The 26,057-nt window shown below is 36.0% G+C and overlaps 1 protein-coding gene across 6 annotated transcripts in view; it reads left to right on the forward strand.

The window, feature by feature from the left end:
* PLCE1 (phospholipase C epsilon 1) overlaps positions 1-26,057 on the forward strand; it is a 158,776-nt gene that overhangs the window by 22,947 nt on the left and 109,772 nt on the right. For all 6 annotated transcript variants that reach the window (XM_082052587.1, XM_082052590.1, XM_082052588.1 and 3 more), the window contains exon 2: positions 5,514-7,106. In XM_082052587.1, the coding sequence (XP_081908713.1) occupies positions 5,925-7,106 (1,182 nt within the window). In that variant the 5' untranslated portion in view covers positions 5,514-5,924. The remainder of the gene's footprint in view (positions 1-5,513; positions 7,107-26,057) is intronic.

Below are 26,057 nucleotides of genomic sequence, written 5' to 3' on the forward strand. Positions count from 1 at the left end.
ATGTAGGACAGAAGTTGAAGAAGTATCTATAGATGTCCCAATGTAGCCAGGGAAGAAGGGAAGATTGCCAGGCTGCCTCCATTTGCCCTTTAGCTGTCTTGAATTATCTTCTGTCCCAGTCCAATAGCCATTTGCCCACAGAAGACCCCAGTATGTGTTGTGTAATGTCACATATCTGTTTGTCAGTCCCATTCATTCTCTGCACCCATAATCTTGATGCCTACCAAGCACTCACTGAGTTCCCTGTGAAGCTCCCACATCATCCTACATACTGAATTGCATTTGGCATCTCTTGCAGCACACAACTTCTCTAAATAATCCCCATCTTTACCATGAGACACATCCCCTGGGGCAAGTAGGTTGCTGCTTCTTCCCGCAGTCCAACCAGCATCCTCAAATATTTATGTAATAATCTTTTCCTTGACAGCCTAGAATTGAAAGATTTTCTAACTTACCACATCATGTGATGGTTCTGATCCTTCATATGCCTCTCTGTTGACTAAATAATAGTGTCTTAATGTACTCTCTCTTTTTTTTTTTTTTCCTCTTAAGTAGAATTCCTACTGACTTCAAAAGGAAATCAGCTTGAGTAAAGAATTATAGGTTAAACTAAATTAATACAGTTTTATAGTCTTTATAGTCTTTGATTATATTGGATGTTTTGCCTAGACCATTGTAGAGTTTAATCCCAGATGACTGAGGAATAAGAAATTATTAAACATTATTATTAATACTATTAATGACTAGAACCAGCTTGCACTTGAAGTTTTAAAGTGCATGCAAAAGTGTAAAAAAAAAAAGTAGAGAAATCAGTTTTGTGTCATGTTTTCAGACTTAATACATTTTGTGAATGTGTGTGCTGAAATGTTGCCAGATTGTTTATTTTCATTATTCATCCGTCTTTGTTGGCTGACCTCTGCATCCAGGATGATTCACTAATGCTGGATCTAGTTTGTTATATTTTTACTTTCCTTTGCTGATAGAAGGAGCACATTACATTTCTGACATAACTTAAGCCTCATAAAATGAACCAGTGTAGTTATTAATGGATTTCATCAGCTAATCTAGTGGCTTTAGAAAATGTCAGCATGTGTTGAATACAGTGCAGGCTTAGCTGTCTGCTTCATGTGCTTTTATATTCAGATTTAACTGTGGATCAGTTTGAGTGTTGAGTGTGCAACAGGAAGAATATGATTTTGAATAATTTCAGCATTGCTTTTATATGCAAATACATGTATATATGTGTATGAGGATGTCGGCTTTGGCTACCCGTATGCAGATAGGCAAGTAAGAGAAGCCAGAGGGTGTGATAATTCTGCAGTTTTGCACTAAGTTAAAAAATAATGTTTTATTTGTTGAATGTGTGAGTTTTACACTTGATAGCATTTATAACACTGTGTTAACACACTTCATAACATGTCAAATTAATTCAAATGGTTTAAAGAATTTGCTGGGCACAGTGAATTGAAATCTGTTTATTACAGTGGAAAGCAGAGACAGAGTGTAATGGGGGACACATGAAACCCTTGTCATCTGTTCAGCAGAGCCACAGCCTCAGATATTTTTGCAGTTGTCCACAGATCAGAGGCTCCATCATGATGGCTTTTACTTGCTATTCCATGAGATTTTAGCATACTTGTACACTAGATAACTTTTCTCTTAGTCTGTTGTGTCCGGGGTGCACATAGCCATCATAGCAAACGTGATCTAAACTGAAGCTACTACTGAGACATGTGGTCCCTACTAGGCATTCCTAATATTACCTTTTTGTGGAATATCGTGATCATATAGTGGCCACAAAGTGAGTCAATTCATTTGGATAAAAAGAATAGTTTCCTGACAAATCAGTCAGCTGAATCAACTCTGTGAACTCATGATCCATGATGCGTGAGATGGGGGAAATGGGGACTGAAGGTCAAGAGTGAAGCACAGAGTGAGTTGCCAGCTTTGGTGGCAGCTACCTGCATCTTGCAGATTGCAGAAGTGTATAAGCCAAGCTAAGCAGCATTTTCCTCTCTTCTCCACGCTGTTCATTTTCTCCCTTGTGCTGTTGGAGCACACATGTTAGTACAACAATATCTGAACTGGATTGGGGGAATGATACAGCTGTGAAGTAACTTGAGCAAAATTCTTGAGATGGATCAGTTCCCTATCAGGTTCCAGTGGTCATGATAGGAATAATTGGACATAGACAGGGAGTTCCTTAAGCAGACATTATTCTTGATGAGAGATGGATTTCAAACACAGGCATGGATAGACAGAGAAGATTGATGCTGGTAGAGAGAAAAGGGCAGGCATGTAGCGTCTAGAGTTGATGAGAGAGGTGACCAACAAAACCACTGATGAAGATTTGAGATAAAGTTTCAGGAGAAAAGAAAAAGATCTGGGAGAAGCATTTTGGGGAGGACACATGTGGAGACACTTGAGCCTGAGGGAGAGGTGGGAGAATGATGTTGAAGGCAGGCAGGCTTTGGAAGAGGAGTCCTGGCCTCGGAATGAGCTTTTTGGGCAGTCTTGGATATTAATGGGCCTCTGATTTCAGTAGCTTTCCATTTACAGAGGCAAATTATTGTTATTATTATTATTATTATTATTATTATTATTATTATTATTATTATTAACAACAACAACAACAACAACAACAACAACAACAACAACAACAACAACAACAACAACAAATTATATATAATAATAATAATAATAATAATGTTTCTCCATGAAGAACAATGTAAAAAAATTCCAGTTAACATACATGGTCAGTTTTGTGATCTCAAATTCATTGTGTGATGTTAAAGTTGCATAATGATGTTGTCTTTTTGCCTTATGGAGTGATGTTGTTTTGTAAGAATTTCATTTGTTGACCTGCGTAATAAGCAGCATGTTCTTTGCAGTGACAATCCATTCAATTAATTTTTACTCCTGGCTAACAATACTACAGGGAGTACATTTATGAATATATTTCAGTGGCTTGTATTTTCATTTGATAGCCTGGAATTTTTCTGGTGCAAACAGGAAAGATGAATCAGCAGACTGAGATGTTTTGATAGGTGACATAAATCCTTCAAAAATCAGTACTGAAGGCTGTTACTAATTCATGTACGTGTTTTAAACATTTTACAAGTTTGAAACAGCAACAAAGAAACTTAAGAGTAGAACAAGAAAAATACAGCTGCTTCTCCTTGTAGCTCCTCCTGCATCTTTCTCCATTGGTCAGCATCATCGTGTGTAGATTTGAAGTTGAAGGCACAGAATGGTTGCCAGAAGAAGTAAGATGGGGTCATTTCTAGATGGATTGCTTGCAGTTTTCCTCAGGTGTGCAGTGGCACAAAGTTTCATAAGCTGTTTTCTGGAGATTGCTTTGAAGAGTAAGGATGACAGGGGGAAGGGGTAGGAAATGATAAAAATAATTGCTGAGGTACTTTCCTCTTGTATGTGTGTGCGCATAAGTGTGTGGTGGTGGTTTTTTATTGTTGTTTGGTTGGTGTTTTTTTGTTGTTTGGTTGTTTTTTTGTTGTTGTTGCTTTTTTTTAAGTTGGTTAAGCTTGAAGAAAGTGAACTAAAATGATCTTCAGGGTACAATTTAATGAAATTTAATGATATAGGGACTATAGTCTTACAGAATTCCCTGGATCTTGTTTTCTCATAGTATCTCTTCTACAGTTGTGCAGTTGCAGTATTTTATAGGGTGCTCTGTGAATTGTGTTGGTAATGCGACCTCAGTTTAAGTCCTGTCCCTGCCACTCTATCCAACTGCTGCTATCTCCTCCTACACAACTTTCCTATGAACTGTAGCTTGTATTTTCCTTTCTGGTGCTAAATCTCTCTCTTGTACAGGATCTGAGTTTCCCGTCTTTGCTCTCCTCTGGCTGCTCTGGCATGCAAGCGCATTTTGTAATGCACGGAGAATGTAAAGCTTCTGTCTCTTTGTTTTGTCTCTGTCACTTTCCTTTGCGATCCTCCCTGATCTCTCTTCTGTTGTCAAACCAATAAAATGTCAGTCTTGATTGAAATCTTACTTCCCCCTCTCCCCCAATGTGTTTACTGTCTGAAGAAGGAGTACTGTTCACTGGCTTGACCACTTTGAAGCCGTAGATTTGTAGCGAAATGTAATTTTTCTTAAATTTGTTTTTCCTTTGTGATGGGCAGGGAAAATGATACATTTCGTTACACTTTTCCATTTCATTGTGTGAGAAAATCGCGTATCTTGTTAACTAAAGGGTGTGTTTTACCTTTTGATTTGTGCTGAACTGCTTTTAGATGAAGATTAGTAATAAAAAAAAATAAGACCTGACACTCTAAAGTGATTTAAAATAAAATTGTTAATCATAGTTCCTTGACAAGAGTATAAAAATAGATTTTACACTTCAGATTACTTTCATTATTCAGCTTTCCTGATTTCCCTCCTCCCCCATCATTTCGAGTTGTTTTATCAACTACAGATGATTTAGTTATCATGCTTAGGTAAATTGCATGAACTGAATTGATGAAGGTGGTCTCTTCTGCTTATGTAGATAGTGCCTGGGTCAATATTTGATTGATGAGTTCAGTAATCTCTAGTTGTTGTACCTACCCAGTGATTTGCCCCAGTTTTGTGATATATTGTGCTACCGAAGTTTCAAAGTAGTTTTTTTTTTGCTTGTTTCTATTGACTTTAGACTGTTTTAGTAAACTTAGACCTTAATAGAACTTTCTTCATTTTTCACATTTTAGTAATACACTTATTGTTTCTAAACATTAAATATGATAAATTGAAATACAAGCATAAATTAGTTTAATTCACCATGATTTATCTGGATCTGTCTCTCTTATTCTTCTCTTTCCTTTGTTGAACCATCTGTAACCTCTTATGTTTTGATTCCAAGATTTAATTCTGCCATGCTATTTGCAGGAAAGAAGCTGAGAATTAATTGCAAAGTTGAAGGGCAGGTTTACTTTTTAGCTTAAGGCATGTAAGTAAAGGAGTCAAAAAGATTATTGATAATATTTCAGTTTTTACCCTACTCTACCTTCATGTTTTTTATGTTGTAATCTGCTGGCAAAAATATTGTGTTTTCCTCATGCTTCCACAGAAACAACATAAAGTTTAATGAAAACAAACCCCACATAATATCAAAACAATTGTAGTTGTGATAGACTTCAGTACTGAACAGGAAAGTAATTAGTTTTAACAGACAGTGTAGGTTTAAAAATGATTTTGTTCTTCCAAATATTTTGACTTATCCTGGCTGTAAGTCAGAAAAATTATAGAAAAGACATTTCCTTTTTCTGTAGCTTTCCATAGTAAAGGCAGCTATTTAAATATCTAAAACATGACTATGATTTCCCTAAATTGTAAAATGAGACTTTAAGACAGATTTAAATGCATATTTTGGAATTCTCTAGTTCTCAGTATAATTACATTCTGTTGTTTTGTATTCCTTTGTTTTACATTAAAAAAATGTTTTGTAGTTATGATGGTGGATTTATTGCAATGGCTCTGTTCAATATGTATGTATTTTTTCTTCTCTTTACAGAAAACCAACTTTTTGGATGCTTTATCAGGAGATGTGTCTTTGACATGGATCATGTGTTTGTTCATCTTCTACAACCTGGATCAACAGTGTGTGTGCTACATATGATAGAAAAATTAATCATGGGAAGAGACAAGCCAAATGACTACATCACAATAAGGAGCTGGCTTGAAAACTTGTGTATTTCATGCCAATAACTCAAGGCTAGAAAAGCATAGTAGTCCAACAGTCAGAAAAATACTTTTTTTTAAAACCCAGGTCAAAAAGAACTACTAGTCAATGTGTATGTTACCATGTGTTCCCTGATTATTTAGCACTGAATCTTTTATTAGACTAAAATAATGGTGTGACCATTGATAGACACGCCTCCCCCCCATCCCAGACACACATCCAGCAATTAAAGACCGTGTCAGGATGACCTCTGAGGAAATGACAGCGTCTGTTCTCGTCTCTGTGGCAGAGAGTAAAGTGATACCTTCTCAGTCAGCTGGAGATGAAAATACTGAAAATGCTTTGGACACCAGTGTTATAAAAAGACGTACTGCCAGCCCGGGAAGTCAAAGCACACATGCTCTCTCATACTTACACAGACTTGAAGAGGAAAGTCTTAAGGGCTCAGTGCCCAAAATATTCTCTCTGGCGAAAGAACAACTGACTAATGACAATAGTAATGAAAACTTCTGGGAGAGGAACAGCTCCATCCCTGATTCAGTGGAATTTCTTAACATTAACTGTAACATTGTACAGAACTACAAGAGCGATATCCTGTGCAGCCAACTGTATAAATCTTGTGATCCTTTAGCAGGGAGAGAGGCATCCCTGGAAACTGGAATTCCTGGTTCACTGGAAAGAGCCATGCTTGCCAAAATTCAGCTGAAAATGAATGGCCCTTCGTTAAGAAGCCAGACAGCACTAAATAAGAATGACAGCAATGACATGGATAAAGTGGCCTTTTTTCACTTTCATTGTGCTAGTGAAAGGAATATATCAAGGGCTCTGTGCAGTTCACACAACTGCTTCATTTTGGGTGACTGTTTGCAGCCATTAAGTGTTGTTGATGATAGCACCACTGGATCCCCAGCCTGTGCTTGTGGATTAATGGAGTTGACAAATAGTTGTGAGAATGAACATGGGCAGCAGTTGTATGAAGATGCTTTAAGGGATAAGTATTTATGTCTGGAAAGAGCACCACGAAAAGTTAAAGTGGCGTGCTCAGGTCACACCTTCTATGGAAATAACTTTACTGGAAGGATGCCCTCAAAGTCCTTTCTGAGCCATTTTGAAGACTGTAATGATAACTGTGAAGAGATGGAAGAGGAGTTTTTTAGAAACAAAAAGGAACGTTCTACTTTATTAATAAGGCGTTTCTGTAAAAACGATAAAGAGATTAAAAAATCAGTTTATACTGGAACGAGAGCAATTGTTAGGACTTTACCTTCAGGGCACATAGGAACCGTTGCTTGGAATTATGTTGAGCAAAGGAGAAGCAACAGTGGCTTGAAGCTTTCTAGGATTACGACAGAACAGCTAACTATAATTCAGTCCTTAATAAAATGGGAATTTAATTCCTTTCTTGAGAAGTCTTTATGGTGTGAGGTAAGCTTTTCATAGCGTTGGTTTGCAGCGCTTTTTTTTCCTTGGAAGTTTTGATACCCTGGTGACCTTTTCATTAAAAAAAAATTCCTTCATCTAGCGATCACTTAGTACCACTGAATAGGATATATCACTTAAACATGTTGAACCTTATGTTGAACACTGTTTTTTAGAAGAATGTATTCCCATCCCTTAAAATTCATTTCATTTTAAAATAGGCATGGTGTAAAATGTATAATTTTTATCTCTATGAAATGTATACATACATATGTGCGTATATACATATGTATCTATATAAAATGTATATAATTACCTATTTATACATAGTTGCATTTATAAATTTATATATTGATATTTATTATTTCTAGATAAGAATGTAATATACCCATATACAGATATAAAAATATATACACATTTTATAGATATTTATATTTTAAGTAGAAAATGTATATAATATGCATTTATATTTATACATATATGTAAAAGTAGATGTACTAATATATATTATAGATATACATAGTTGAAATATAGGCATAAATGTATGTATTAATGATATAATAATTTCATTTAATAAATTGTATAAAATGATAAGTGGCAGTATTAGATCACAGTGATTTTTTTTTCTCTGAAAAAGCATAGTATTTTCCCCAAGTTACAGATATTTATAATGCTTCTACACTTGCAAATAATTTAAACATTATGTAATAGTTGAAAAACTTATCTTAATATGTTCATATTGCCCTGATTAGTTTTCTCTTAAATTAGATAATACAAAAAATTCTAAGTTTAGACTGAAATCATTAATGTATAAATTATTATTTTAGAAATGACATAGCACATCCTTAGCAAATTATTTTAAGTAGGAAAATATTTTCTGTGATGGTAGAATTTAAATAGGTTTTGATCGCTGATTCTCAGGGATTCATCTGAAATGTGACTACTGAGAAAGACCAGCAGGATGATCACAGCAAGAGAAACTTTCAAGAAGAGGAAAAGAGAGGTTTACTGAGCTTAGCAAAAAAAGGAGGTGTGATTTTTATCTGTTAAAATGTGTGAATAAGCTCTAGGGAGGGGAAAATAACAAAGGTAAATAAGAGTTTGGTCAGATCAGCTACGCTTATAAACTGCTCATGAATAAGCGTAGGTTGAAAATTGGAAGAAACTTCTAGCGGTTAGTGTGCAGACTTTGCAACAGTTTTCAGTAGGACTGACATGGAGGAAAACTTACTTGATTGTATAGAATCATAGAATCGTATAGTCCAACCATAAAATTGATGAAATGGATTATATGAAATTTTGTCAGTGATAACAGAAGAGTCAACTTGGTGGCTCAGGAGCTCCGTGACAATTGTGCCCTCCAGTAATATCCTCATATCCTAGAAACTATCAGTTGATTGAAAAGTTCTATGAACATGTGTGTGTCAGGTGTCTGCACTAGGTTGCAAAGGTTTGTGATGCTGTTCATGACTGTGATGTTCAGTGTCCTGGTCAGTGGAAGTACAAAGATGCTGGTACAGCACATGCCCTGTGTGGTGCAGAGTCACGGTCCCATGAAGGGATGAATGAGCCGTGTATTTGCCTAACATGAGGTGTGCTCAGTACATTGGTATTCTCATTATGAGTTTTTTTTGGGGCAAGGAAGGGAGAATATTCTATCATAATTTTCATTTATATAGGTATGGAAAGGGAAGGATGTGTTTAGGTTTCTTCATTGGGCGTTTCCAATTTGAGTTGAGTTCCTTAGCTTGTAACATGCATGCCTGTTTCACCGGTTTCCACCACTGAATGTATAACATTTTGGGGTGTGAGGGCTTTAATTAGAAGATATTTTTGTAGTACATATAGAAACTTAGAAATAAGTGTAGTAAATACTCACTGAATAATTATTTAAATAGGAAAAGTTCTGACTACAAATGAACAAAAGAGTAGCAGGCACAGTAAAGTACTCTGTAATTATAATGCACAGAATGTTTTATCATGGTAAGAGAAAGCTTAAAGCCTCATGTTTCTAAATTTTCTTCTGAATAGTGACTACAAATATTTTTCTTCTTATTAACCTTTGTATTTAATCTCTTTATGTATAATATGCATCTGTCATTCATAGCATTATTTTTCTGTCGCTTTAGTGTCAAGTATTTCTGCAATAATATTTCTATATGTTTATGGCTTATTAGCATTATAGATGGCTTTTACACGAACAAAGAAATTAACTCTCAATGGATGTGACAAATATGGACCTGTTGAACATACGCACTGGGTTAAAATAATGAATTATGAGCATTTGCGGGAAGCTTTCATGTTAATAATCAAAGGAAGAAGGAGAAAGAAGTAAATGAATGTGGTAATTTGTTCTTTCTTTCCCCTTATCTCACCCTTTGAGCATGCATTCTGTTTGGAACAGCTAAGGGAACAGTAGTTCTGTTCTTCAAGGGGAAAAAAAAGTTGGAGAAATTAAGTTTTCATAGCAGTACTGGTGTAACATGGAACAATAGAGACCTTTATGTTTTAAGTAGGAAAATGTGGGTCTCATTTGTGCATATCCCTTACATAAAAATTCTAGTGCTAATGAAGGAAATGCAATGGACTGTTGTCTTGCTCAATGGTTTTTTTTCTTTTTTTCTTTCCCTGCATAGGAAGGTGGGACTGAGGGTTTGCATTATATAGAAAATACATGAAATTATATATTTTCTTAATGTAGTGTATGATTGATGTTTGTAGATATTTTATATGCAGATTTAGACTCCTCTGCTTTGGGTTTAATATATGTGTTGTAGGAAGAGAGAAGATTTTTATGTTGAGTGCTTTTTACTAGTTTTGCACAGTTTTTGCAGCTATATATGGTGCAGTACTTGCCCTTATCAGATGGATGTGTGTAACATGGCTATTGCGTCCATTTGTGAGAAGTTAGTTTGTCTGTGTTGGAACAGTGCAAGCCCATCACATTGGTACATGTTAAATATGTCACAAATGCAAAGAATTTGCCAGAAACAAATACTGAGAGTGCAAGCTTTGGAGTTAGCTTTGCTTGATCTGGCACAACCTATCCACTGCTTTGGTTCAGCTCAGCTGCATCGTATTAGCAATCTGGCTAATTACAAAAGTCAGAGTTCCTGGGATCATTGAACCACTTGTGTCTGTGAGGTATTAGGTTTGTAGTGCTGAAGTATGCTGCTTTGTTTCCTGATGTGATGGAGTTTCTCCAGTAGTGGTAATGCAATACAACAAAAGTAGCCAGGTCCACCGTTGTCTAAGATACTAAATTTGAGCAGCTCAGTAAACCACCACCGGGTGATTCTCTCAAACAAGGTAAGTGACCTTGAGATCTCCAGATGACAGCTCCAACGACATAGTTGCAATGCCTAATAGCTGAATTCTTTAGTTAAGTTTATTTTGTAGGCGTCAGTACCATCTTTGCTGTGTAATTACATTCCTAATGCCAGTAGTTTGAGCTTTAAGAAGCAAGAATTCTGCTGGCTCGCTTAACACTGCTCGGATAGACGTGAGCACACTGATAGACCTCCCACTCTTTGTAGCTTCTAAGGCACTACTGAAATGCCAAATACTAATAGGGCAACAATTAAAAAAACCCTTGATTTCCTCCACATCTGTTTCCAGATAGAATAATGATTTTATTATAGCTTTATCTTGTAGGAATAGTTCATCGTTAATGTAATGAATTTGTATAGTAGTTCAGCATTTGTTAGCATCAAGTATTTTTTACATATAGTGTCCATAGTAGTTTTATGATTCATGTGTAAAATCAGTGTTATGCAAGGATCTTTGATTATGCATGGCTAATACAAGAAGTCTTACATTAAGATTTCATTATTTCCTTAAAGTTGAGCTGTAGTCAGTGGCATCTGTTGACAAAAAGTTAAGGAGAGAAAAAAGATTTGGAGATAAAAAATTTTTGCTATCCTGTTTTATTGGTGTGATATCTAAAATAGTCACCTTGGATAGTATTTTTAAAGAAACAGAGCCCAGCACAAGTAGTTTCCTGCTTAATATATAGTATTTGTCTGATTTTTTTTTAATTGATTATTAATTCTGCATACATTCAGAATTAAAATTAATATTCTGTAATTAATACAAATGTTAATTTTAATTCTGAACCTACAGGGAGCTCGATTTCCTCCCCCTGCAACTTCTTCACTCCCTGCCAGAGGTGTATCAGCAACTGTGGTCAGTATATCTTTATGTTGCATGCTTTTCTAGCATTTCTGAAAATATAGATAGAGATTTCACTATCAGTCATGGAAGTAACATCTGCTTTGACTGTTTTGACAACCAGTTGCATTAACTAAATACAGCAGCACTTTACATCAAATGCTAACATACATTTATGAACAAAGGAAGGGTTAGTGATGCTGTATGTTCAGGAGAACATTTTTTTGTTTGCTTTTCTCAGGGGTTGGATTAATTGCAACCTGTTATTGTTAATATTTTGTTAGAATAAATAGTATAACCCTCTTTTTTATCTTGTAGTATCTTTGAAGATACTACTGTTTCAAGTGTAGTCAAAACATAATTTATATAATGAAGAGGTCTATGTTGATTTTAAGAAGTGAAACAAAAACTTGAAATCATCGAACCCTCTAGACTAATTATAATAATAAGCAGCATAAGAGTCCTTGTCTGTGTGCTGTGGTTCCCTCAGATAACTGATCTGATCTGGTAGAACAGACACGAAGTAGCTTGGAGTGGCCACATGAAATCACCTGGGAATAGAAGTTTAGTAGTGAGGTTATTCTGCTGAACTCTGTTGTAGGAATTTCAGGTCCAGATTTGCTTTGATATCTTTCTGTTAGGATTATGTGGTTTTCCCACAGGTTTTTCCTTCTTGCTCCATATTTAAAAAGATGGAATTCTTTAAATGGACTTTTACTCTTTTCCCTCCCAGTTTTGCATACATACCTAAAATGTGGCACTGCTCTTTCTGCAATAGTTTATGCTACACTTGTACTTTCATTAAAAAAAAAAAAAAGTTTGCCATTCTGTTTTGTGGATTACAGACAAATTTGGGGTTTGAGATTTTTTGTTTTTCCACTTTGAAATAAAATTTCTAGTCCAATACACTGGAAGGAATTTACATGGAAAAAAATGACATAAAGCAAATAATCTGTAAGTGGTTGGAGTTCTCCTCCACTCTAGCAGTAACGTTTTTATCTGATTGTGCGTGAGTATTTTGCCTGTTATTAATGTTACCATGTTTTCAGACATAAAGGTTTATATTCATGTTGAAGTAGTTGGTAGGTGTGTACGAGCTGGTTTTTGTTCTACCTGGACCCTGTGTTTCTCGGGCTTTTTTGCATAAGAGTTGCAGTCTTGTTTAAAGAAAAAAGTTCATGATCAAAATTGACTATTTGGAAAAAAAACAGGGAAGCAGAAGAGAAGCCAAATAGGCATGAAATTATGTTTTCCCTTCAGTAAGTGCTGTAAAAATAAATTGAATTTTGTGAAATGAAGCTCTATACTTATATTTGCTTTGGGTTGAGTTATTCCAGTTTTAAAGGTTAGCTTTAAAAATAGAAAATTTACCCTCTGTCTGTAAAAGTAGTCAGTTTTATTAGAATAATGTGTGATAGAATTAGAGATAAATATCTTCATTTTTTCTATTATTTTGCAGTTGCCTTATAGCTTTAACAATTTTGGGCCAAAATATGAACAATAAGTTTTAGCTGTGAGCACACTTAGGTATTTAGAGCCAATAGTGTGGGAGTCTTGGCAAGAGCAATATATTATGCCTTCAGTTTTTCCACATTTTCTGACTTTCCTTCTAGTGACTGTTCATTAACTGTAAAGAAGCATGAAGATATGTTTTAGAAAATCTCCGTGCAGCACATTAAAGTGTTCGTTTTAGAGTGTTAGATTTGGACACTCTTCTAAATTCTTTCTCAGTTGAAACCAAGTTATCTCCATTACTTATATGAACTGTTGAAAAGTTTGGATTGTTTACTCTGGTATGAGTGAATAAAAACTGTGCCATATAAAGATCACTCTGTTAGTGGATAATTAAAATCTGAATTTATGAGATTTCATATACATTTTAATTTATCTTGCTTTTCTACAGTTATTTGGGATCTTTTAGAAAGAAAGTTTTCTAAAATGGAGTAAGCTTGGGTCGACAATAATCGTTAGGCATGTATCTTATCAGTATGAAATTTCAAGAAGGACTTACAGGAAAAATCTCTACTCTAAAATTACACTTGTCACAGTATCTAAGGCATCATCCATGAGATACGAAGCTATTTGGTTTCTCTATTTGTGAAAAATTATTTGATATAGTATAGTTATGAGCTTCTGGTCACAAAGAATTTTGCTTGAAAATACAGACTGTTGGCAAGTTAAAAAAGGAAATAACAATTGAATATAATATAGCTGTTAGGTACTATCCAAGTGCATGTGAGCGGGAGTATCCAGGGACAGCTCTGGGGTGCTCCCACACCGACCAAAGCCGATTACATCAGTGCAGCAGTTGGAACCAGGGTGAGTCAGGGCGGTGTGACAGCACACGGCTTTCAGCAGGAATGTCGGAAGTGGGGCAGTGCTGGAAACATAAATATTCAGCCCTGGCATTCGTAACTTCTTTCTTATTTTTTTTTTTCTTCTTTTTTTTTTTTTTTTCCCTTTTTTTACGTTTTAATTCTCCTAATAATTTCACTAGAAAACTGTACAGTTAGAAGCTATTCCTTACCTGCAAACACATGTATCAGACAGTGCCCATATCGTCCTGCAAATTATGTGGAAATAAACTTTTTTAAGGTTTTGAACTGTAACCAGATACCGTAATTTTTGAACTGAGATTGAATACTCGCTTTTAAGATACACTCATCAACCCCTTAGCTGAGTATGAGAGAGAAAAGTATGTTGGATTTGCTTGGGATCACTCTTACAGATAATATTCTTGTCTTCCCATTTGTATGAAGTTTAGAAGTCTTTTTATCTCTGAAATTATGACACTTATTGTAAAAACTTAAGATTTCCTTAGTATAGCAAATACTCAAAGACAGTTACCTACATGTGCAACAGTAATGAAAAGTTTTATTTTCATCTAGAAGTCACCACATGCACTTGTTGCAGGACTCCGAATAATCTAATTAACTCTTGTGAAATAGGAGATTTTTCTTATTTTTCCCTTAGCTTTTTCAGCAATCGTAATGCCTGTTGACTATTGTCACCATTTAGACTTTGAATCCACAGTAAAATAACGTGAGCTTCTCTTATGTATTCTCATAATTATTTTTATTTTATTCTCCTGACACTGTAAAAATTGTTTTCATGAAATCACAACAGATACAGACCTTCATTAATAAAGTTTGGGCGAAACAAAGGATGTATTATGAGCTGCTCTAGTTTCATGTTACAGTAGTCTTAGTTCTTAAAGTCTTTAGGAATTCCCTTCAAGTATTAGAGAATGGGTGAAATCCTGGTCATATTGTAATCTATTTAAAATCTCCTATTGGGATAAAGTTATTTGGAAGGAGAAAAAGAAGTGTGTGCAAAACAGAGCTATTGCCTTCATGGGAACCATAGTTTTACATCAAACATTGTAATAGAGAGATACATGCCAAACTTACATTAAGCAGTTTTAGAAATACAGTTTTAAACTACAAATATTGTCTATAAATATGTATAATTCATATAATTCAGGTTCGATCATTAACTTGATATATAAAACTTCCTTCAGTACCCTTCAATTGCATATGCTGTTATTCGCTGTTGATGTTACCGTGCTGCTCGGAAGTCCTGCTTCTGGACCTGAATCTGAGTCCTGGCTGTTTCACAAACAAGGGATGATCTCATGTGCTCTATAGACTGAGAGGCAGGCAGTTGTTAGCAAGTGAGCTCAGGTTTTGGAGAAGATAAACTTCTCCCAAACGCTCTCCATATGCTGTGGCTAAATTTTGTTTTATCTCAGCAGGCTTAGAAGCTGTGTGTTGCCTTGTAGCCTGTGGATGAGACATATCCTAAATTTCTAGTGGAATAGAAAAAAAGATAAACACTTTCCCACCAGCTCTGACTGCTAATATTTGGTAATTTTAGAGTTATATGCATAAGAGCAAAAATTTTTTTTAAGGTATGTAGCTAATCAACACTGAAATACTTCTAGGCTGAATAAAGGTCTGAATGGTAACTCTGGATAGTTTATCTTTAAGCAAAAACATAAGAATGTATCTGAGCCATGGAGAATTGGTCTAAATGTGGTTGTGAGTTGGAGCAAGAAAAAGACCCCTGAGAGAAAACTGTCATCAGTCTTCTCTGTTTTAAATTAGGAATTTATCTTGAGTAATTTTGCAGATTTAACAGTATCATGCTACAGAATTGAGGCCATTATAGTTCTGACTCTGTGTTTGTGTAAGATATTTTACATTATAGAAGCTCATTACAGTTGCCATGGGAACCATAACATTGGCCTTCCTGTCTGTGGTTCACAAACTTGGGATTGCACTAGGTGGCGTGTGTGTATATCTATATATCTCAAAGGGAAAAAATATTTCATGAGTATACAGAATATACCCCTTTTATGAAATTAACTTGTATTCTGGCATGTTTTTTTGAAACTTACCTTACTTAAAATACAGTCAGGGAGAGCCACAGGAGTGCAAAATCTTTTGCTATGTGAAGATTTCATTGCCATCTAGTGATTTGCCACCGGCATAAAGGTGGCTTTGGTCAGTTAACAGCAGGTCATTTAACACGTTGAGGCTGTAGAAAAGATAGGTAGACATTACCCACGAGCAGGAAATGTAACATGGATCATAAATAAACCAGCAGCATATTACTTTTTATTATTCCCTGGCAGTCCAGAAATAGAGGTGTTTTTTTGTTTTTCATTTAACCAACAGGTTGGAGATGGGCTTACAAGGGTTTGAATGCTTCCTTTGAGCACACAAAGTTCTTCACACTTTCATCTTCAGCAAGCATTTGTGAGTCATGGAATATTTAGTTTAGCTTGCACAGTGTTTCTTTGCCATTGGTTTGGAAAAACTGCAGATCCAGCCTTTGTAAATTATGATCAGGTTTAAGTGATTTTTATTTTGGTTTTGAACATATTTCTCATCCCACTTCACCTTTGACCAGCTGTTTCCTGTTTTTCCTCCCAGTGGTTTAGCTGCTGAGGAGATAAATGCATCAATGGTTTGTTTCAGAATTAAAATTACCTTTATGGAATGATGAAATATTTAAACAAATAAATTGGGCACCATTACGAATGAAGTTATGGTGAAATTCAGTAGATGAAGTATTGTTTGCTGTACCTAGATCTTTCACAGATTACAAAGGTTTTGTTACATAGGGAGCTCGTTTGATACAAGAAAATTAATCCAGCATCGGAAACACCAGGGTGAAGCTTTGTGTGGGGAATTTGGGTGTGTGTGATGGAATTTTTCAACCGTTCCAAGTTTTTGTGTTCATATGAGAATATTTTGATTTATCTGATCTGACCTACATATTGACCTGTCCATTACATCATATCTGTCCTGTTCAACCTCCCCCTCCCCTCCCCCCCCAATTTTTTGGACTTATTTGGATAGAGGTTTTGTTCATTTTTGTAATCATACGAACTATTTTTGAATTTTAGAGCTGAGTTTGTGTATGTATTTTTGCAGAATAAAGCAGGGCAGGTTTACCAGGGAAGATGGGGAAGAGTTGGTACATTGTCTGTTAGGACTGGCTTGTGCAATGCACTCTGTTTCTTTTTGTTAATAGTGAGCTTACTCCACATCCACACAGATAGTGGATATGTTTTATCCTGGCTACAGACATCATTCTTTGGGACCTTTAAATGAGTTATTCACTAACCTGAAAGGTGTTTACATAGATAGTAATGAAAAGATTGCCTTCTCTCTTCAGAATTGAGGTTGTCACTGTGTAGGATTGTGGAAGGATCACTCGTTGATCCTTGTAGCAGGCTGTTCGGTGGAATCCAGCATTGCCTGTCCCTCACTCTGCTTCAGTGCTCTCTGTGACCTAAGTGGTAAGATCTTATTTAGTCTGCACCCTCTGGCATGACAGAAAAAAATAGTCAGAGACAGTTGATAGCATGTCAGCTACCATGACCGGTGATCCTCCCTGGATTGAGGGCTTTAAATATTCCTTACCTGGTAGGTAACCAAGTTTCTTACCACCGAGTAGCAGCAGCAGAGCTGGGCTTTTGTCTGTGGTGAAGGTCCCAGCTCCAGAACCTTGGACCATGCATTTGCTCCCCTGGATAAGGTATCTGTTAACTGTTTTTTATCTTAACCCATTTATAGACCATATCCCGTACCATTTTTAGGGCCCTGCAGACTTCTCCAAATGCCAGCCTTAATAGCATTTATCTCAGGGTTTGGTCCAGCTGCTGCTGTTTGTAAATGACTCATGCCTGCAGCTTGCACTGTCTTGATTTCACTATAGCTTTTTCAGGCTCCTTCTCCCCAGGTTCTTTTTGGTGGATGACTCCAAGATCTGCTGTTTTTTTCTAGGCTTCCTGACCTTGGAAGCCTCTGTAGGGTTTCCTCATTAAATTCTGTGAAGGAAAGGGGGGACTGTTCGCCTCCCTGCCTTGAAAACGCTAGTTTTTTATAACACCTTCTAAGTAGTTTTGCTCTTTTTACTTCAAGCCTATCGGTAGTTTTCTATTCTTGTTCCCTAGTTACATTCTTGAACTTACCTTCAGCTTGCTCACTATTCCCTGAACCAGTGGTCTTTATGGAGCCTCTTTTATCCTTCAGTCTTAGAGCAGGCTTCTCAAAATATGTCCCATTAGTTCGTTACTACTTTATAGTATTTTTTCATAGTGTTCACAACCTGCTCTTGGCTGAGTCTAACAGTTAAAGCTGAAATTCCTTCTTCATGCAATTGTGTGGTCTTAATGGGCACTCCTGCTTCTATTAGTGTTACACCCAGCTTTGTTGAGCTCATTCAAATTTACATGTGACATCTGTACCATTTATAGCTATTACATTTACATTTTAGGGGTTTTTTGGGGTCCTTTTACTTTCCATGTTCTTTTTGGAGATTTTTTTTTTTCCAGGGAGTGTTAGTGAACAGCATTGAAACTTCATGTTGGATGGTTCATATGCACATAGTTGTAGTATTACACTTTTAGACTGCAATTTGCTTTCCAAAAGAGCTGGTATTTTTGGCTGAATTTAAATGTCCATTTCATCAAACTGTCGTAAAGAATAGTACATTTGTAACTGATTTCCTGTTGTACTCATCAGGAAAAAAAGACGTATTATCTAATCAGTACTTACATTAGGCAGTAGTGGCCAGATCCCTCTGATCGTTGCTTGATTTTAATTTCTCCGTTCTGCAAAGGAACACAAGGAAAACAACAGCCTAGATGAAAGCAGATTCACAGGAAATACCCATGTGGTGGTGACTCAGTGGATCCAAGAGAACAAAAACTGAAAGAAACATTTTTCATTAAGTAAAAGAAGTGGAAATTGATTTAACAGTACTGGGCACAATTTGCTAATGAGATATGAAAGGTAGTTAACTGAAAGAACTAGTGAAAAGCAGCCAATTTTAGGAAAAGCTTGGGAGGAAAAGAAAAGAGATAGTTGACAAAGAGTCCTTTGAGTGTTAGGACTTCAGAAATGTAGAGAGCAAAAAACAACAACAAAATCTTATTTCCAAACCTAACCAGAACTAAAGGTTTTACTGTTTTTCTATGCAACGAAGACATGTAAACCAGTGATCGTACTATTAAGATGGTTATGTACAAAAGTTGCACTTTCAAGTAAAAACAAAAAGAAAATTAAAAGAATTTGGAGAGACATTGTTCGTCATCATCTGATTTCTAAACCAATATGAACTGAGGCACTCTGGCAAGACTTGATGTGCCAAAGCCAAGCGTGTCTGGCAAGGCTCAGTAGTTGGGCTATTTTGCTAGCTTCTTGGGGTTTTAATTAGATGATGTTTTATAGGATTTTTTGCTGGGTATATTTTCTGCTATGGAAAATATCTGATGAAAATAACATACTATCTTAAATTGGTTGCTGGTTTAAAAAATTCAAATCTGCAAGCAGAGTTACTGAGTTTTGGTTTTGATAAAAATCAGTTTCAGTTTCTTATCTGGGTAACAAATGAAATCAAATAATGAAATAGAATGAAACTTAATTTTGGAAAGCTTAGAATAATAAAGTTTGTTAGAAGACTAAGATGATGCATGTCAGAAAATCCAGCACTGCAATTGATATCTTGAGTCTCCACTTGGACTTCCACCTCTCTCCTACAGATGAGGGGCAGAGCTTCCAAGTATATCTGTTTCATATGTTACCGTTATCAGGCTAGCAGCAGTACTTAACATGTGCACATGGAAGAATTGTTTGGTTGCTTAGCTGACATTTGTGTATCATTAATAGTATGTGCACCACAGTTTGGAAACCCATGACTGAGCCCATGATTTGGCTGGATCAAGTGTTGTAGTTTTTGACCGAGATTATTTGTGTCATGTTCTGTTGATAAATACTAGGTTGGCCCAAATCTAAGACAATCCAGACCATAATTTGGTTTCATTTTTTTTGAAGAAATGAAAATTAAAAACTTCATGTGTTGTATCTTTATCCTGTAGTCTAACTTATACCTCTGCCCCAGTCATGTCCATATTGTCCTGTTTTGTTGCCTCCTCTGCCCTCCAACCTGCAGTGTGTGTATCTTTAAACTTCAGATTTTAAACTGCTGCCTTCTTCACTATGTGGTCCTCTTATCAAGCACACTGATTTCTTTCAACACTCTGAGTGGCCTGAGGGCATTGAAGCCCAGGGTCCAGCCCCACTAAAACTGTGGTTTGCTGAAACCTTGGTGACCTGGGCAGAGTCATTGCAGGGGCTCACACGCCCTCTGCATCCACCATTTTATGTCCAGATTTAAAGAAGGGGAAAAGAAAATTCTGTTCCTTGTGTTAGCAAACCTGAGCTACTTGTCTCTTAGGGTCGTTCCAGATCACATCCTGGAGCTTCTGCCTGTGCTGTTTGTGCCTGTGTCAGCTCCAGCTGTGTGGGAGGGAACCCCACAGCTGTCCCAGGGATGTGGCGAAGCTGCAGCTGCTAGGTGAGCAGGGGCTGGATGGCACAGCTTGCTTGCAGGGTATTAGAACAAGTTTTCCAAATATTTATGTTTTGAAAAAACCCTTTCCATGTTGTTAGGCCAAAATGTTTGGACATTAAAGTCTTTAAGACCCCTTAATGCTGGGAAACAAATTCTTAATGAACTGTCAAGGTTACCATTGTGGGAAAATAAGTAGTTTGTAGTGTATTTGTCTAGAATAGATTAATCATTATTGTGTAACACTGAAAACCATATTATTATGATTTTTTTTCCTAATAAGAAAGGTCCATAAAATTAGATTAAGTGCTGACGAGTTATTAATGGGAAATTTGAAACAATACTGTTTTTGTAAGATGGCAGTGTTGTTACCGCTGAACATTACGCAGTTTTAATTTTTGTGCTTTTGTATTTTTAGCTTATATGTTGTATAAGCAAGTCACCGATACCAGTTTAGCACAGAATATCTGCTTATTGAAGAACATTACCTGATTTTCTCTTCCATCCTCTGTACTTTGAGGATCTCCTTATTAGTGTGTACATGTGGTTCAGCTGTTGATCCTCTCCGTTTATTAACACACAACCTAGGTAAGAATGAATGGCATAAAGGAAATTCTATTTTGTGTTTCCTACCCGAGTCAAGTTTGATTGTGGGACTTGGTTGGAGCAAATGGCTCTAGGACCATGAGACCTTGTAGATCCCTGGTTCAAAGACTGGCCTATTTACTAATTGTTGCAAGTTGCTACTGTCCAACTGGCTGTTGACATGATGTCTAGTATGGTGCTTTTGTTGTAGCCAAATACCATGGACAGATGCAAACGATCTGACTGACATCAGTCAGAAAGGTTTGAACTGTTCTTTTTCAGAGCTGATCCTCCAAAACTGGAGGCGGCTCTTGTGAGAAAGCTTTGCTTATACAGGAATACTCATTATATTTTTTGAAGGTAGAATTAGCACTTCAGTACTATTCAAAAAAAGTTACAGTAAAAATTTTAAATACAGGCATTTAAATTAGACACCAAAAATTCATGATTAGTCTACTGGATAAAAAAAAAAATCATGATTTTAGAGATGCTGAAGGGCTTGTATTTCTCATAATCAGATCAGCGACATTTAGAAGTTTTAGGGATTTGCAGGTTCGATTTTTAGGAGTCCAGTTTAAAAATCTGGGCCTAAATTCCACTGAAACACTATCTGAAAATGTTGACAAGGTTTCTTTCTGTTTGACTACAATATCTGCGTAACTGTTATCACTGATTTTCACTTAGACCTAGTTTGTACACGTGTATACATTCACACGCATACGGACTCAAATGATAAGTAACTGAATATCTGATACCCATAATGATAAAATATTTGTCTTGCTGCAGTTCTTTCGACAAAACAATTAGAGAACCTGCACAAAGTATAGCAGTAGAAGAATCCTTATACTATAATATATTTACCCTGAACAACGTCTCTGCAAGGATAGTTTTACAGGTATAACTTTCCTGGTAGAACTGTATATAGCATGTCCTGCCTAGGAGGGAAAAGGCTAAGGTTTCAAAACAGCTCATAGATGACTGCATGTATTCTAAGTGTGGAAATTCATTTTCCATACCTCGATTACAGAACAGGTCTGTTAATTTGTTGAAACTATATACATTCTAAGCCATTACTGAAATTTGTACATTAGAAGAAAAACAGGAAGAGTCTGATCTTCATCCATGTCACTGAAGTGTGACTATATTTGAAGCAAAATGTGAGGCCCATGCCATCTGGTGGAGAGAATTATTCATACAGTTTTATTGGTAATCTTGATATATTTAACAAGCAGCTTCTATACGTATTTGTTATCCATTTCTGTTCTATGCTGTATTATCACTTTTAATTGGCATTGGTGGACATTTCTCTAGGCAGAAGTAAAGGGAAAAAAAATCTGAAAACTGAATTCCTGTGTTGTTCCAAAGACAAAATGCAATCCCAAATTTGGCTTTGGTGTATTATTAGTGAACTGGATGCTTGGAAGAAAAACCTCAAAACCCAAATGGAAAAGTAACCATTTCCTTCTGCCGCAAATATTAATTTTAAAAGTTAAAAACACGTGTGCCAATTAGTCAAAGATCTTCTCTGATATACCTTTCTCAAGCCCCTGCCTTATTGTGAATTATGATCTGTTTAACGTGGTGGCAGGAAGACTGGATGTTGCTCTGTGTCTGCACCGGTGTTGCAGGTGAGACTGGAGGAGCCTTTTGGAGCCCAGTGGCTTGTGTTCTACAGCCACTTTCAGGTTCCTTTGCCTGCAGGTCAGAATTGCTTTTTTTTCCAGCCATTTGGAGCACAGTTTCATCAAGTGCCATTTTGTACAGGAAGCTGTGCTTTAAAAAATGTTAGACTGCTAGTAGAGTTGGATGTAGATATGACCTGAATATTTTAAAAACCTAGATTAGGCAGATACAGTGAAGAGTGGCCAGTATTAAATGTTGTTCTTTCCATATGGTGGTGCATGACTTCAGGATATATATTTCAGGATAGTTTACAGAGTAGGCACAGAGTGGGATAACAAGTGAAGCAGTCAAGATATATTGATTCCAATAGAGAATTTGTTATGTTGGTGGATAGTTTTTATTATTTGCTCTTTTAGAGGACGTGGAGGAATCTATCATCCTGTTATCTACTGGCAGACTGATACTGCAGCTCCCTCATTTTTTATTTAGACTGATCAAACCTAATGCATTAAATTTATTTTTTCTAAATGTATTCTTAGCATATTAAAAAAGAATTGGAAAAGTACTTCATAATGTCTTTCACAGAGTGATTTACTATAGATCAGATTAAATAAAAGTAAGTTTGTGCTTACAGTCAGAGAAGGAATAAATTATGCAAATACATTGTAATCAATGCATGTGTGAAATGGCATTGTCATCACCATGTTATGTCATTCTTCCATTAGCTAATGTAATGGCAAGGAGAGAGCTGAAATACAACACAATGGAAAAAACAGGTACTGCTATTGCTTCCACATGCTTCTGATTTCACAGAGCTGGTTCAGGTGTCTGCACTGTGCTGCACCACATTCCCAGCTCTGAAGGTCTATGGGTTCAGTCATGGAGCGCAAACAGGATAGAGGTTTAATTGCACATGGAAACATTCATAGTTTGTTTTATTACTGGAAGTAACTGGCTACTTTAGAAGTATGTAAAAAGGTTCTTCTTGACAGTAAATTTACTTACAGTAGACTCAACAGACTTAGTATATGTGACTCCAAACTTCATGGCTCTGTTATTCTTCTTGTAACTAATTTATTTCTCAACATTTAAAAGTAAATAACATTTAAAAATCCAGAAGAGTAAGTGTTCACATTATTTGCAAAAATTACTGCTGAAATGTTTTTGCACCTTAGTATAACAGAGCTTCTTTCTGAACTAAGCTGCTTTGGCACTTTTCTGTGTCGAATATTTCATGAAGGAACAGCATGTACAAGCTCACCCCGCTTTTAACTGTTTCACGTGTTCAGTAGAGCATTGCTAAAATGGGCACAGGTTTATACTTTTTCACATGGACCTGTATTCTTTCTGGAAGATATGTATGCTACATTGGGATTAAATTATCTGGCTTGTGCTCTGAATGCTATAGTGTCTAAGATGTTTCATATGATTATTTACCCTCAAAAAGCCCACAGCACTCCAAAAGGTTTGACAAACACTCGTGTCTAAAACTGATTTGAAAAAGATCCTTTCCCATCATTTTTGAAGCATTTTCCACATGTTGCTGTTGTCTTTTCGTGAAATGCTAAACAACTCTTTCTGTATTATATTAAAAAAAAGAAAACGTGTTTTTTCCAATCTGATTGAATAATGGTCAGCCAAAGGAGAGAGATAAGTAATTTTTGGCCCAAAACAGGCCAAGAGACTTTAAAAAAAAAAGGGAGAAGAAGGGTAAATATGTTTTCCTAATGTTCGGTGGGAGGAGGGAGATGTGTTTCTGGTATTTAAGAGGTATTCATGGATTTCTTTAGCTGATTTGTGGTGAAGTCCTCTTTCACTTTCATTGAAAAGCTGGGCAGAATTTTTCTTGTATTTATTTCCAATTTAAGAGGCACAGTTAGGGAGTTAGGGCTTTTCCTAAACTATGGACCAAACAGAAGAGTTAAGTCTTTTTTCTGGCTTTATGATGGCATGTTGGTCAATTAGTCTAGATGCCACTTTTTATTTAGAACAATAAGGTCCATGATGTAGATGTCAAACCTTGTTTTTCTGAGATTTTTTCTGCCTTCGACCAGCTTGGGAATCCTCACAAAATGGTTTAAAGTTTGGTTTGGTATTTTGTTGACTTTCTTCTACAAACCAGACAAAATAATCTTTCCCTGAGGTGAATTTGCCTATCATGGGGCCAGCCTCCCTGGCTTTTTGTGCTTATATGGCTTGAACAGAGATAATATTTTCTCTTGCATAGTCTTATGTCATGGCAGTTATGTTTATATGAATATAAACAAAAGGATGGTTTATTCTGGGCAAATTATCTGAATATAAAAGTTTTATTCAATTTAGTTTGTTTCGTTGCATAAAATGTGCTTTGTGTTCACATATATATTTGAAAAACATTTAAAAATCTGTATTTATTAAAATGTTGCTCTTGGCAAAATGATGAAAAGAAACATTTTTTCATGTAAAGGACAGTGCAAATACTAAATAAAATAGATTGTATAGAAGAAAATATCAAAATGGATTTTTTTTCCCTGATCTTCACTGCTATGTAGTTTAAACAACTTTAGGCTTTAAAGTCGACATCTTTACAAAAAGTTAGTCAAGCCCAATACAGCCTATGAATTTCAAAAAACATTGGGATATCATTCCTTGAAGTCTTCATGAGCAGTTTTTTAAATGTTTGGTATCTGATTCCTTGTTGGAAAATCCTGATTGCCCATTTTACTTTCTACTAATTGAATGAAACTGTGAGCAAAGCGTTTTTGCTTGTTTGTACCATTGTCGTGGCTACAGAAAACAATTTTCCTACCAGTAGGTGGAATCAGATGAAAATCTTAACTATTAAACACAGCATGTAGCTGTGCTTTCTGATCTGGCCAAAAGAAATAATCTGAATAGCTCAAATTTTGAATTTCACAACTAATAGAAGCTTTCTAAAAACCATTCTGCATTTATATTTAAGAAAAGTATGGCTTTGACACTGGTTCCCTGTGTGCACTTTTGGAAAGTACTCCTGGGTGGGTTGAAAATGTCCTGTTATTATATGATGTTTACCACTACAAACACTGACTCATATGATGCAAAAAATAAGGTGCCAAAAACTTAGGAACATAAGAGCTTTGTAGATGCTATTTTAGAAAATAATTTTGATCGTCTTACTAACTTTTTAGAATTAGATTTGTTTTCAGACCTCTTACTAAGAAAACTGGCGCTGTAATTTCTTTTCTTTATACATATCAGAAGCATTCACAGGAGGAAAAAAAAAAGGAAAAGGAAGGTTTCCCAGTTACATTGTGTGTATGAAGTTTTGGCTGTGTTGATTCTTTGTTAGTTTTATGTGTAATTATTAAGATACCAGCATTGTCATGTACTTGTATCTGCTGAAAAATCCGAGTTAGTGCATAAAATTCATTCTAAGACTGATTGATTCATACACCAATTCATCTTCACCCAGCTCATCAAAAGAGATATGTAATCCCTTGGAAAGGTCAGGCAGTAGACAATGGTTCTTCTGGCCTTGTAATTGTGGCAGTTGAAGAAGAGTTGTTTGGTGAAGAGAGAGATTCTGGGAGTTAGAAGTTACAGATTTTCCTTCAGACTCTTCCTCTGAATAGTTCTTACTTTGGAGATGTTATTTACGTACTTATTTTCTCCACTTCTGCTGTGTTTGTAAAACTGTAGTAGTATTATGTACTGATTTTGGGGTATAGTTTTTCCTCCTCCTGGGCATTTTGG

This window comes from Streptopelia decaocto, assembly GCF_964273445.1.
Source record: "Streptopelia decaocto genome assembly, chromosome: 5".
In the NCBI taxonomy this organism is placed as follows: Eukaryota; Metazoa; Chordata; class Aves; order Columbiformes; family Columbidae; genus Streptopelia; species Streptopelia decaocto.